Here is a 13,266-nt window from a genome sequence, read left to right as displayed (position 1 = left end):
GAGCAAAATACATGAACAATGATGTGGAAAATACTACAGTACTATCAAATAGAATATTCTGAATATTCAAGCAACTTACCAAAGCTGTCAACCATTTTGACAGGGCCAGATTGGGTCCCATCACCAGTGCCATACTGGTTCACTGCAGACACACGGAAGATGTACTCATTGCCCTTGATCAGCTTGCTTGCAACAAATCTGCAATCAAATATATTTTCAGCAAGTTTGGTCCAGAGAAGACGGCTTGTTTCTCTCTTTTCCAGTGTGTAGGATTTGATTGCGCAGCCTCCATCCTCTTCTGGTGGCAACCATGTCAATGTGCACTTCTCAGCTGACACACTGCTGGCTTCAATGGGGCCTGGAGGTCCAGGGATATCAAGCACCTTGACCTTAACATGTTCTTCTCTGATACCGAAAGGGTTACTGGCTGTAATTGTGTACTCTCCAGTGTTCTTCCTGCTTGCATATTTAATAGACAACGTTGAAGTAGTTGGAGTGCTTGTGATCTGGACAATATCTGAGGTCTTGAATTCTCTTCCTGCCTTGGACCACACAGCTGTAGGTGGAGGTTTGCCAAGGATCTTGGAAGCAGATACTACAATGGTGTCTCCAGCTCTGACAGAGACACCTTCCTTCATGTCTGGATCGATAGTGATGCTTGGTGGTTCTGTGAACAAATGAGCAAGAGAAATTAGGCTACTGTCCATGTCCTAGTTTAGTATGTATTCTATCGACTTTGTCTTGAAGTAAAAACTTTTTTTTTGTACCTACCATACTCATCTTTGCAGATAAGGGTATCAGTTTGCTCTGAAGGAACACTGATTGCGCCAGCTGCATTCTTAGCTCTGATTCTGAATTCCATGCTGCTGCCTTCTGTAAGGTCTGGCACGGTAAATGCAAGGCCTTGGACATTGATATGATTTGCTTTCATCCAGGTCTTTCCTGGCAGTTCCAGTTTCTCAACCAGGTAACCAGTCAGTTTGTGTCCACCGTCGTACTTGGGTGCAGTCCACATAAGTGTTACAGTGCTTCTGGTTACATTGATGACATCAGGCTTACCAGGAGGATCTGTGGAGAAACAAAAAAGCGAGTAAGTTATCAAGATTAGAGTACATGTTGACAGAATTCTTATGATATCAATAGGACAGAAAGAGAATGAAACAAAACCTACCAATTGGATCAAGGGCGATGACTGGTTCTGTTGCCCTGCTTGGCCTTCCTAAACCGGCCGCATTCATTGCCATAACTCTAAATTCATACTCCAGGCCTTCAATCAGTCCAGTCACTCTGCAGTCCTTCACTCTAATAGGGGTCTTAGTGGCTCTCTTCCACATCAAGCTGTTCCTCTCTTTGTATTCAACATGATAGCCTGCAGAGATAATAATAATAACAATACATTATTATTTACCATTCAGCAAATGCTTTCCGCAGTAATCTCAGGAATAGGTCATTTTCCATGTCCATTTCCCTTTTAGTCTATGGATGACTAAAAATAGTGTTTTCCTAATTACCAGTGATTGGTGAGCCTCCATTTTCTTTAGGATCAGTCCAATTCAAAATGGCAGACTCATGGCGAATGCTCACGATCTCTGGTGGTGCAGGTGCGTCAGGCACATCTGGTGAAACAAGAATGTTTTGAGTTTTGTGGAATTATTGCCATATAGTACATCTGTCAATCAATCATCAAACTATTGGCAGAATACAGATTTCTGTCCTAAAAACTATTTATTTCAAACATTTTATTTTATATTTTCAATATGACAAGAACTCACTGAATGGATGCTGGGCCACCACTGGGTCAGATTTGAGGCATTCTCCAACTCCATATTTGTTTTCTGCAAACACTCTGAAGATGTATTCAGTACCATCATGGAGCCTGGTAACTCTCATGGTATTCTTCTGGATAGCGGAGGCCACAGTAGCCCACTTGTTGGCTGTTGATTGCCGCTTCTCCAGAATGTAGTTGGATATTTCAGTCCCACCATCATCTTTTGGTGGACCCCACTCCAGAGTGATTCCATCGGCAGTAATTTCATCAAACTTGAATGGTCCTGTTGGGATTCCTGGTTTTCCAACCACCCTAATCTGCATCTTTGCTTCTTTGACTCCTGCTGCGTTTCTTAGCAGGATTGTGTAATTTTCTGCATCACCTCTCTGGCAATCACGGATGAGCAAAGTTGTCAAAGTTGGCGTAGATTCAACGGACATTCTTCCACTGTCTCCCAGAGAAACATGTCCCTTCTTCCAGATGGCTGAAGGAGCTGGTTTGCCAACAATAGGGACTTTGATACGGACTGTGCTTCCCTCCTTGGCAACATAGCACAGATCTGGGATGCCACTCAGGTCACAGTCAGGTGCAACTACAAGGTAGGAACACAATATTTATGAATCTATGAAACAGATAATATTATTCATACAAGTGCAGACAAATTCAGTAAATGTAACGCTAAAATAGAACACATTTATCCTAGGACAATTAGAAACATTTGAAGAAAACTTTAAGATTGCCAATAGATGTACGTATCTAAAATGGCCATGCATTTAGTCTCCGGAGTATATTCTGAGTGGTTTGATAGCCTAGCTAATTAACACTGGACTATTGTACTTACCAATTTGATCTTTAGCGATCACAGTGAGCTCAGAAGGTGGACCCTCTCCAGACTCATTGATTGCTTTCACTCTGTAAGAGTACTCCTTTCCTTCTTCAAGTTCAACCATCATGTGCGACATGACCTTTCCTTTCACTAGCTCCTTATACTTCTCTTCACCTTCCTGAAGCTCCAGAAGATAGGCACTGATGTGACTTCCACCATCACTGATTGGTTTCTTCCAGCCAATATGAATGGAATCTTTAGTGATCGACAGTGCCTTGAAATCCATAACTGCTCCAGGTAGTTCTGAAATCAGGTAACAAGGTTATAAACTACATTTAACATCTAATAGTATAAAAAACACATGATCACAGCCAACAAAACATACCTGAAGCTCTTACAACTCCGGCAGTCTCACAACCTTCTCCGATACCATAGTTATTTTCAGCCAAGACTCTGAAACAGTAGGCCTGTCCAGCTTCCAAGTTAGGAATCCTGAAAGTAGTTTTGGGGCATTCGGTTATAACACAGGACCATGCCTTTCTCTCTGCAAGACGCTTCTCAACAATGTAGCTCTTCACTGGGCTTCCTCCATCAATCAGAGGAGGATCCCAGCCGATGGATGCATGGTTCAGAGATGTTTCCTTCACAATCAGATTCAGTGGTGGACCAGGAGTATCTATAGAAAAAATGTATGATTTGTTATGTTACTTCATGACATAATGGTTTGTATAACTGTAGTAGATAAAACCACATTAGGTAAAATTTTGTAATTTAAAAAAAAAATTCTCTTAAGACAAGAATCATAGCCTACCTAGGACCTTCACGACGATAGTGTAAGACTTCTTTCCACTGTCGTTTTCAATCGACAAAATGTATTTGCCAGCATCATATCTGTTGATATCCTCAATGTACATAAGGGTATCCCATTCAGACGTTTTGATCATGATTCCTGCTCGTTCTTTGAGGTTGGCATTGACCTTGGTCCACACCACCTTGGGTGGGGGACGTCCTATCAGTGGCACATAGAGTCTCATTGTGACTCCGGCTCTCAGGACCAGTACCTTGCGAAGGTCTGCATCCAGCTCAGCATCAGCGGCAACTGCAAATCAAAATAGAAAGTTATAGAGTCAGACAAGATAGAGGTATGGATGTATTTTACTTGAATAGATAGTACTGTATTACATGTTTATTTCCAAATTGGTGGATTACTAAGATTAGTAATTGTTCTGCACAGACTTGAGTGTATTCTGATAATGTTGACATACTCAGGATGTCTTTGGCCTCGTGTTTCCCAGGAATTTCACTTGGCTCGCTGTATCCGATCTTGTTCACGGCAAAGACACGGAACACATATTCTGTTTTATCAATGAGACCAGTAACCAGGAACTTGGTTTCTTGCAGCTTCTTGGGCACATTGCACTTCGTCCAGTGTTCTGCATCAGCTCTCTTGCACTCGACAAGGTAGCCGAAGATCTCACAACCACCATCGTAAGCAGGCTTGGTCCAAGACAAGCTAATGGTGCTGTGTGTTGAGTCAACAACTTTAGGGAAGGCAGGAGGTGCGGGTGGATCTGAAGGAAGAATATAAGACAATGTTACCGAGAAGTGTGGGAACACGTAATCCTTTATGATTTAAGTGAGCAAAGTGGCTGTAATACTTACACACAGGATCCACGGCAAGGGCAGCATTGGATGCATCACTTGGTTTGCCAAATCCAGCTTTGTTCATGGCAATCACTCTGAACTCATACTCAGATCCCTCTGAGAGCTGGACAGCTTTGATGCTCCTGTCAATCACTGGTTTACGGTTGACTTTAGCCCAGTTGAGCTCTGATGCTTCACGTTTCTCAACCATGTAACCCAGAATAGTAGCTTTACCATCATCAGCTGGCGCCTTCCAGCTGACAGTCATAGAATTGGCTGTAATGTTGGTAATAACTGGTGGCTCGCTAGGACCAGGAACATCTGCAAATGAGAAAGAGATCAAGAGAGAAAGAAGGAGAAATCACTTAAATATTGTACAAGCAGAAGTTCCACAGTGTTTCCAACTCAAGCGAAGTGAACATGTGTAAGCGATTTATATTCAAGCTAAAATATGACATATATATAAAAAATTATGTACAAGCTTGAAATATTACCATATGGATTCTTGACCATGACAGGGTCGGTGAGGATGGGGTCCCCAATACCATACTGGTTCTCAGCACTGACCCTGAACTGGTATTCATGGTCCTGCATCAGTTTCTCTACTGTGCAATCAGTCAGTTGACCATGGATATTGGAGGTGACCAGAGCCCAGTTCGCTCTGCTGGTTTCACGTTTGTCAATGATGTAGTTAGTGATTTCAGAGCCTCCGTCTGCAACAGGTGGCTCCCACCTCATCTTAATACGGTCCGCAAACACCTTGGTGATTTTCACTCCAGCTGGCGGGCCTGGTTTGTCTAAAGAGAACACATAGATTATTTTACACATCGACAATTGATTTGGAATATATTCATATTGTATTCTGTACTCTCTTGCAGACCCTCACAAACACATTCATATACATTACACTTACATATCTCAAGCTGTTATAAAGAGTTTTAGTATTTAAAAATACAAAAATAAAATAATTATCATGAAGCTATAACATCAGTTTTGAATTTGTGCACAATAATAAGACAAATTGTAATTTTGCATACCTAGAACCTTGAGCTTAATATTGGCGTATTTAGCGCCATTGGGATTTTCAGCTAGAATAGTGTACTCTCCAGACTCCTTCCTTGCGACAGAGAACAATTCCAGAATGTGTGTGTGTCTCTTCTGTGTCATCTTCATCCCCTCAGCCAGTTTCAATGGAACACCATCTCTCTTCCATGTAACCTTGGGCAGTGGTTTTCCAAACACTACAGCATCAAAGGAGACATTTTCTCCAGCCTTCACTATGATCATGTTCTTCATGTCCACTCCCAGCTCGACCCTGGGGGGAACTGGAGAAACAAGAGATACATTACATCAAGTAAAAGGTTTGTGTTGGCCATGCAATCCACAATTATCTTTAATAAATTGGTGATTTTAAAATTGCATTTAGTCATTACACACTAAAATCTAAAATCTAAACAAAAAAACGTAGTTTTGTTAATGTTCTGAAGAAACAGTGGCCTACCATTCTCTGCAAACACTGGGATGGCATCTGAGATCTCAGAAGGCAAGCTGATGTTGATCGCTGACTTGGCGAAAACTCTGAAGCGATACTGGGCTCCCTCCTCCAGGCCAGTTACAACATAGTCTTCTGTCTTGACGTTCTGGCAGTTGGCATTGCAGCGAACCCATTTCTCTACTTCTTGACCAATTTTCATGTACTCCACATAGTATCCGATGAGCTTGCTACCTCCATCATTTTGGGGACGAGTCCAAACAAGTGAAACAGTGCTTTTTGTCACATCCATTACCTCAGGTTTACCAGGTGGATCTAGAATTTAAAAAATGACAACATCCATGAGTTTCAATTGACAGATTACAGATTTCAAAGCCAGTGAGGGACACGGTAAGCCATACATCACATGCCCAATGACTTACCGATGGGTGTTCTTGCTGTGACCCAGTCAGTCTGTTTGCTTGGTTTACCCTGGCCAGCCTTGTTGAGGGCAGACACCCTGAATGCATATTCCAGACCTTCCATTAAGCCTGTGCAGTTGTATTCAAGTCCACGGACAACGGACTCATTTGCTTTCACCCAGAGAAGGCTGTTCCTCTCTTTGCGCTCAATGCAATATCCGGTAAGAGGACTGCCACCGTCAGTTGATGGGGTCTCGTAGGACAGAGACACTGCTTCACTCTTGACTTTTGTGATACACAGATTTCTGGGCTCGCCTGGGACATCTGGAATTACAATACGGAGTTAGCAAGATGAACATACATTTTCTAAAACAAATTTATTGTACATAATGTACACAACACTATATTACTTAGACAATCATAATTCATTGTACAATAGCCATTTTACATTTTTACCATGCTTATACTTTGCCATGCTTAACTCACCGAAGGGATATCTAGCAATCATTTTCTCTGAATAGATTGGCTCTGAGATACCAAATCGGTTCTCAGCTCGGACACGGAAGCCATACTCCATTCCAGGGGTAAGCTTTCCAACTTTGTAGCTGGTCGTGGTGCATGAGCCAGAAGCTATGACCCAGTCTCCTCTGCTCACATCACACTTCTCAATGACGTAGTTGGTGATGTTGCTTCCACCGTCCTCACTGGGTTGGTTCCACTGAAGTGTGCAGGCATCAATATCAACCTCAACGATCTCCAGGGGAGCGTCAGGAGGCCCTGGTTTATCTGTGAGATTAAGACATGTACCCATCAGCATCCATGTAGACTATGCATTCTCGTAGTGTATTCGTCAATTATTTTACATTTCCTCAATAAAACTTACCCTGTACTACGACCCTAAGAATCTGGCTGATTTTGCCGGTGCTGTTCTCAGCGGAAAGACTGTAGTAACCACTATCCTTTCTTGAGACGTCTTTCATGATGAGCGTAATGTAATTTGGAGACTTTTGCACCATGCGACGATTAGATGTCAACAGATCCTCGGCTCCTTGCCTCCATTTGCAGAATGGTGCAGGTTTTCCAGCCACAATAGCTTCAACTCTCATTTTCTCTCCTGCTTTTACTGTGACAATATCAGGCATGATGATCTTCGGTGCCACTAAAAAAGATCAGAAAACACTTTTTAAAATGAAGACTTAAAAAGTGGTGTGTAACATGAACACTTTTTCTTTTACACAAAACTCAATCCAGACAAGGTAATTCTGGGAATTTTTTAAGGTTTGCGACTTACTCAGCTGCTCCTTGACCTCAAATACTCCCTCAGCTTCTCTTGCCAGACTGGTTCCAGCCACGTTTCTTGCTGCAACTCTGAACTTGTACTTTGTGCCCTCTTTAAGTCCAACAACTACAATGGTTAAGTCTTTAACAACGGAATATGGTGTCCATTTGTCTTCAGGTTCACCGTCTTTTTTGTAATCAACCATGTAGCCATTGATCTTAGCTCCACCATCCCTCAAAGGTTTCAGCCATCCCAGAGTGGCACTGTTCTTTGTCACTTCCAAGACTTCCATTTTCTTGGGTGGATCAGGTTCACCTGTTTTAAGAAACGTTTGACATTTATGTGAATCAAAATACAAAACAATAAAATCCACTAACACTATTGTTATGAATTTTATGAATAATGACTAAATGAGGTATACATTTAATATAGAACTATAACTAACAGAATTCTACCCTGTCATTGTATGATTGTATGACATTTATTAGAATCCTACATCTATAAATCTGATGTGTGTAGTTTTAGTCAGAATTAGGACAAGGCCTTTTTGTTCCTTTTTAGTATGTAAGCAGGGTGCACGTGTGAGACAATGTATGAGATAAGAGGAGCTATCGACAGACAAGCTTTACTACTGTGTTCCTGTCAGGACATTCTGTCCCCACCCAGGGAGGGGAGAGACCTTGGGCTTGTAGTAGATTGAATAACAGGTGGCAGACAATGTATGAGAAGGAGACTTGTGAACTATATTGTCATTGTTTCTGAGAGGAGGGACATTTATGACGAAATGTGAGGTATATAGACCAATGTACAGGAAATGATAAGCAGAGCTCTCGTAAATAAACCTGCTGACTAAGTAGACTGGCCTTTGTCTGTTTCGTTTTACTAAGAACCTTACAAATTCTTAGTAACAGACAGAGTATTTTAATTGAATTGTTTTGGTTGGTTAATGAATTGGTCAAAATTCTCCTAACAACTATCCACTATTTAATTACAATATTAGGTATACTGTAAAAGTGCACTTACTTATAGGATCAGATGTCAGATAAGCTTTTGGAGAGTCTTTAGGAACACCAATGCCATATTTATTGACTGCCATAACTCTAAAGTAGTAGTCACAGCCAGGTGTGAGGCCGGTGACTTTGAAGCTTGTTTTCTTCAAATCGTTGATACAATTTGACCAAGTCTTCTTGTCGAGTTCACGTTTCTCAACGATGTAGTTCTCGATTTGGCAGCCACCATCGTTATCCGGAGGGAGCCAAGACAGCTGACAACCGATGCTTGTCACATCACAGACCTCAAATCCTCCAACAGGTCCAGGAGTATCTGTTCAACAAATGTAACATCAATATTAGATACAGTCCATATAACAGTACAAACAATGCTACTGTAACAACATTAATTTGACATTGTTAAGAATGTTTTCTTGTTTAAAGTCTTTCACAGTGAATAGTGCTCTGTCATATTGCGGACTGCCATAAAAAGTGAAAAGATACACCTCAGTGACTTACCCAATACTTTAACGCGCACAAATATAGCTTTCTCCCCAGCGGAGTTGGAGAGTGTCAGAGAGTATTTGCCGGAGTCTTCCCGAGTGCTCTCAGGGATCACAAGGAAGGACATAGTATCAATCTGATCCACGTGCCCTCTCCTGACTACATTATCAACACCAAGCTTCTTCCAGGTGACTTTGGGGGATGGTCTTCCTCTGATAGTAGCGAAGAGCCTGATGGGGCAGCCTGCTCTAACAGTGAAGCCCTTCCTGAGACTTGCATCCAAGTCGATCTCTGGTGCCTCTGTAAGTGGGTAAGATAACGGGGAGAACATACATCAGACATTGAGAGATCATTATAAAATATTAGCTATTAGCTACAGTTCTATATCAACTGGATGTGTTCTCGTCTAGGCCTATATTTAAGCAATAAGGCCCGAGGGGATGTGGTATATGGCCAATATAACACGGCTAAGGGCTGCTCTTACGCATTGTGCAATATGGAATGCCTGGATAAAGCCCTTAGCTGTGGTATATTGGCCATATACCACAAACCCCCGAGGTGCCTTATTGCTATTATAAACTGGTTACCAACGTAATTAGAGCAGTGAAAATAAACATTTTGTCATACCAGGGGGAAACGGTCTGGTATACCTCGGCTATCAGCCAATCAGCATTCAGGGTTCGAACCACCCATTTTATTAAAATAAGTATTTACTTACCGAGGACCTCCTTGGGGTTGACGGCCTCTTTGAGTGTAGCGGGACGGCCCCAGCCGACCTGGTTCTGTGCAGAGACTCTGAATTCATACATCTGCTTCTCATTCAAGTTTGGAATGGTGAATTCTGTGTGCACCAGCACACCAGCACCGGTGTTGCACTTCTTCCAGCCCTCTTCTTTCTTCTTACGTTTAGCTTCAGCTTTAGCTTTAGCTGCAACTGCAGCAGCTTCATCCTCAGAGTCCTCTTCATATTGTTTCTCACCTTCTCCTGTTACTGCTGCTTCAGGCTTAGCTTCAGCTTCACCTTCAGGCTCGGCTTCACCTACAGGCTTAGCTTCCTCTGCAGGTTTAGCTTTAGGCACAGCTTCAGGAACAGCTTCAGCTTCAACCACTTCAGGTTTAGGCTCAGGTTTGTCTCTCATTTCAACCATGTAACCAATGATAGGAGCACCTCCATCATAGATAGGCTTGGCCCACCCAAGAGTAATGGACGTCTTGGTGCTGTCAATCACCTTGAAACTGCCTGGAGGACCAGGAGCCTCTGGAATCAAGGAAAACAAAATGTCTGCATGTTAGTACAACCAACAGAGAAAAATCATAACCAATAATAATAATAATACAATATCACAAAAATGCATAAATTATGTACCAATTGGATCTTTGGCTGCTACTGGTCTGCATGGTTTGCTTGGCTCTCCCAGTCCGACTTCATTTTCAGCCTTGACACGGAACTGATACTCGTGGTTGGGAATCAAGTTGCTGACTTTCATGCGTCTCTCAGAGATGGTACTCTTTGTGCATGGCACCCATTTGACAGCGCGCTTTTCTTTCCTTTCCAGGATATAACCAGTGATAGACTTTCCACCATCATTCTCTGGTGGGGCCCATACGACTGTCATCTCCTCTTTGCCAATCTTGGTGATCTCTGGTGATTCTGGTGGTCCAGGTCTGTTGAACTGAGTCCTAGCTGTGACGGGTTTGCTCTCCACTGCAGGACCTGTCCCCATCTTGTTTTCTGCTCTGATGCGGAAGATGTACTCATTTCCTTCTACTAGTCGGGTGACATTGCAATAGTTGGTGACAAGTGAAGCAGAGTATGTGGACCAGACCATTCTTCTTGTCTCACATTTCTCAATGATATAGCTATCAACTTCACATCCACCTTCATCTTCTGGGAGATCCCATGCAACTCTACATTTGTCTACTCCGATTCCAGACACCTTCACGTCTCTCACAGGCCCTGGGACATCCAAGACATTGACAATTGCGTATCCAGTGAAGGTTCCAGCAGAGTTTGTGGCGGTGATGACATATTTTCCGGTGTCTGTGCGTTTAGATTTGGTCATAAGAAATTTAGAATAATCTGTGCCCGTTTCAACACTAACTCTAGGGTTATCTCCTGTGGCCTTGTCCTTCACCCACTTCACCTCTGGTTGAGGCTTTCCTCTGAGTCCAGCCTCAATTCTGATAGACTCTCCAGCTTTAACCACAAGGGCTCCAGCTAACTTTATATCAAGCACTGGTTTCTGGATCTCCTCTCTGACAAGAACATCACCAGTCTTCACCCAGTCACTTTCTCCACCTTCATTGCATGTCTGCACTCTGAACTGATAGGTTTGTTTTTCCACACACTTGTCAGCCATGAAGAATGTATTCGTAATCAGATCCTCATGTAATGGCACCCATTCTTCCGCTCCCAATTTGCTCTCCAAAGCGTAGCCAATGTTGGGGCTTCCACCGTCATAGTCTGGCCTCCTCCATTTCAAGAAGACGAAGTTCTTACCGACGTCAGTTACCCGGAAGTTCTCTGGCTCACCAGGCTTGTTAATGGGATCGATGGCAAGCGTTGGTTGTTTTGTCTCAACTGTGGGCCCAGGGCCGCATTTGTTCACAGCACAAACACGGAAGAGATACTCGTGGCCCTCCATGAGTTTGGCTTTAACCATGCGGTTAGTGCAGTCAGATGAGATCATTGACCAAAGCCTCACACTGGGTTCACGGCACTCAACAATGTAGTTTGTAATCTCAGAGCCTCCGTTGTCCACAGGGTTCTCCCAGGACACCATACAGGAGTCTCTGGTCACATAGGTGGCCTTCAGATTCTGACAGTGTCCAGGTCTATCCAACACATTCACAGTTATCGTAGCTTTGGCTTCACCACTGTAGTTGTTAGCCTTCAAAACATACTTTCCATGGTCTGCTCTGGTTGCCTCTTTGATTCTCAGTTGAACAACAGGCAAGTTCTGAGTTAGTGTTGTGCGCTTGGCAGTCTCCAAAACGTCATCACCCTTTTTCCAGATAATCTCTGGGTCAGGTCTGGCTTTCACGTAACCGATGATGTTGATGTTATGTCCAACACGGACAGTCAAACGCTCACGGCTTGTAGCATCCATCTCAATCTCTGGAGGTATCATGATGTCTTTGGCAACCACCGATTTAGGGCATTCTCTAGGCTCTCCAACTCCAATCATATTTACAGCACTAACGCGGAACCTGTACTCTGAGTGTTCTTCAAGGCCTTTAACTCTGTAAGCACACTGCTTAATGTGACCATCCTTGTTGATGATCACCCATTCTCCGCCAGCTTTTTGCATTTCAATAATGTAGCCCATGATTGGACTGCCTCCATCTTTGTTGGGTTTAATCCAGACTAGGTCTGCATTTTCTTTACTGTAGTCCTTGATTCTGGGGTTAACTGGAGGTCCAGGAGCTGTGATTTGACGACAGGGTTTTGCTGGGTCTGATATGGCAGAAGGTCCACTGAAACCAGCAATGTTTTCAGCGAAAACTCTAAACTCATACTCATTTCCCTCAAAGAGACCAAGTACTCTGATTCTGAGATCCTTACAGGGTGTCGTGTTGACACGGATCCATTTTCCGCCCTTATGTCTACGCTCAACGATATATCCAGTGATTTGACTGCCTCCATCAAATAATGGCATGGTCCACCCAACAGTGAGAGCATCTTCTGCAATGTCTGATGTGTTTGGTTTGCCTGGATGGCCAGGGGCTTCAAACGTGTGTTGGGCAACGGTTGGTGCACTTTCAAGAGGAGCGCCGATACCCATTTTGTTCTCTGCGCGAATACGCACAACATATTCAATGCCGCTCTGCAAACGAGAGATCTTATGCTTTGTGGCTGTGCTACCAGAGCTCACACCTCCCCAGGTTTCTTTCTTAGCCTCTCTCTTCTCAACAACATAACCTGTTACAGGGCTTCCACCATCATCCTTTGGAGCACGCCAGTCAATAAGCATGTACTCAGGAGTAACTTCAATGATATTGACTGGTCCAATGGGAGCTGCAGGCACATCAAGAACAGTCACATTCAAAGCCAGAGTCTTGGTTCCTGCAGGGTTGGACACTGTGAGGATATAGGTTCCACTGTCACTTCTCAAACAATCATTGATGCTGAGAACTGTTGAATAGTTGTCACTCTCAATCTTAACTGTGCCTTCGGAAACAATTTCTGCTCCGTCAATGGACCATTTAGCAGTAGGCGCAGGAATGCCTCTCATGATAGCAGGGAGTCTGATTGTGCTTCCACATTTCACGATGATCCCTTCGATCAGCTTGGCATCAACTTCAACAATTGGAGCCACTGTGAAAATATAGGTTAATTTATATAATTTGTTTGATGATGGCA

The 13,266-nt window shown here is 43.2% G+C and overlaps 1 protein-coding gene across 1 annotated transcript in view; it reads right to left on the bottom strand.

Annotated features, from left to right (window-relative positions):
• LOC139546639 (titin-like) overlaps positions 1-13,266 on the bottom strand; it is a 185,365-nt gene that overhangs the window by 45,940 nt on the left and 126,159 nt on the right. Inside the window, exons 184-204 of the mRNA XM_071355254.1 lie at positions 10,270-13,221; positions 9,622-10,161; positions 8,919-9,203; positions 8,434-8,733; positions 7,423-7,725; positions 7,015-7,290; positions 6,618-6,917; positions 6,153-6,455; positions 5,740-6,045; positions 5,276-5,563; positions 4,733-5,035; positions 4,257-4,559; positions 3,860-4,165; positions 3,406-3,693; positions 2,980-3,270; positions 2,610-2,897; positions 1,773-2,360; positions 1,512-1,616; positions 1,172-1,369; positions 772-1,068; positions 80-667 (exon numbers count right to left, since the gene is read on the bottom strand). Coding sequence (XP_071211355.1) covers positions 80-667; positions 772-1,068; positions 1,172-1,369; positions 1,512-1,616; positions 1,773-2,360; positions 2,610-2,897; positions 2,980-3,270; positions 3,406-3,693; positions 3,860-4,165; positions 4,257-4,559; positions 4,733-5,035; positions 5,276-5,563; positions 5,740-6,045; positions 6,153-6,455; positions 6,618-6,917; positions 7,015-7,290; positions 7,423-7,725; positions 8,434-8,733; positions 8,919-9,203; positions 9,622-10,161; positions 10,270-13,221 — 9,408 coding nt within the window. The remainder of the gene's footprint in view (positions 1-79; positions 668-771; positions 1,069-1,171; positions 1,370-1,511; positions 1,617-1,772; positions 2,361-2,609; positions 2,898-2,979; positions 3,271-3,405; positions 3,694-3,859; positions 4,166-4,256; positions 4,560-4,732; positions 5,036-5,275; positions 5,564-5,739; positions 6,046-6,152; positions 6,456-6,617; positions 6,918-7,014; positions 7,291-7,422; positions 7,726-8,433; positions 8,734-8,918; positions 9,204-9,621; positions 10,162-10,269; positions 13,222-13,266) is intronic.

Source organism: Salvelinus alpinus, chromosome 20 (genome assembly GCF_045679555.1).
Source record: "Salvelinus alpinus chromosome 20, SLU_Salpinus.1, whole genome shotgun sequence".
NCBI lineage: Eukaryota > Metazoa > Chordata > Actinopteri > Salmoniformes > Salmonidae > Salvelinus > Salvelinus alpinus.
The sequence above is the reverse complement of the archived record's forward strand: the minus strand, read 5'-3'. Positions and strand labels throughout refer to the sequence as shown.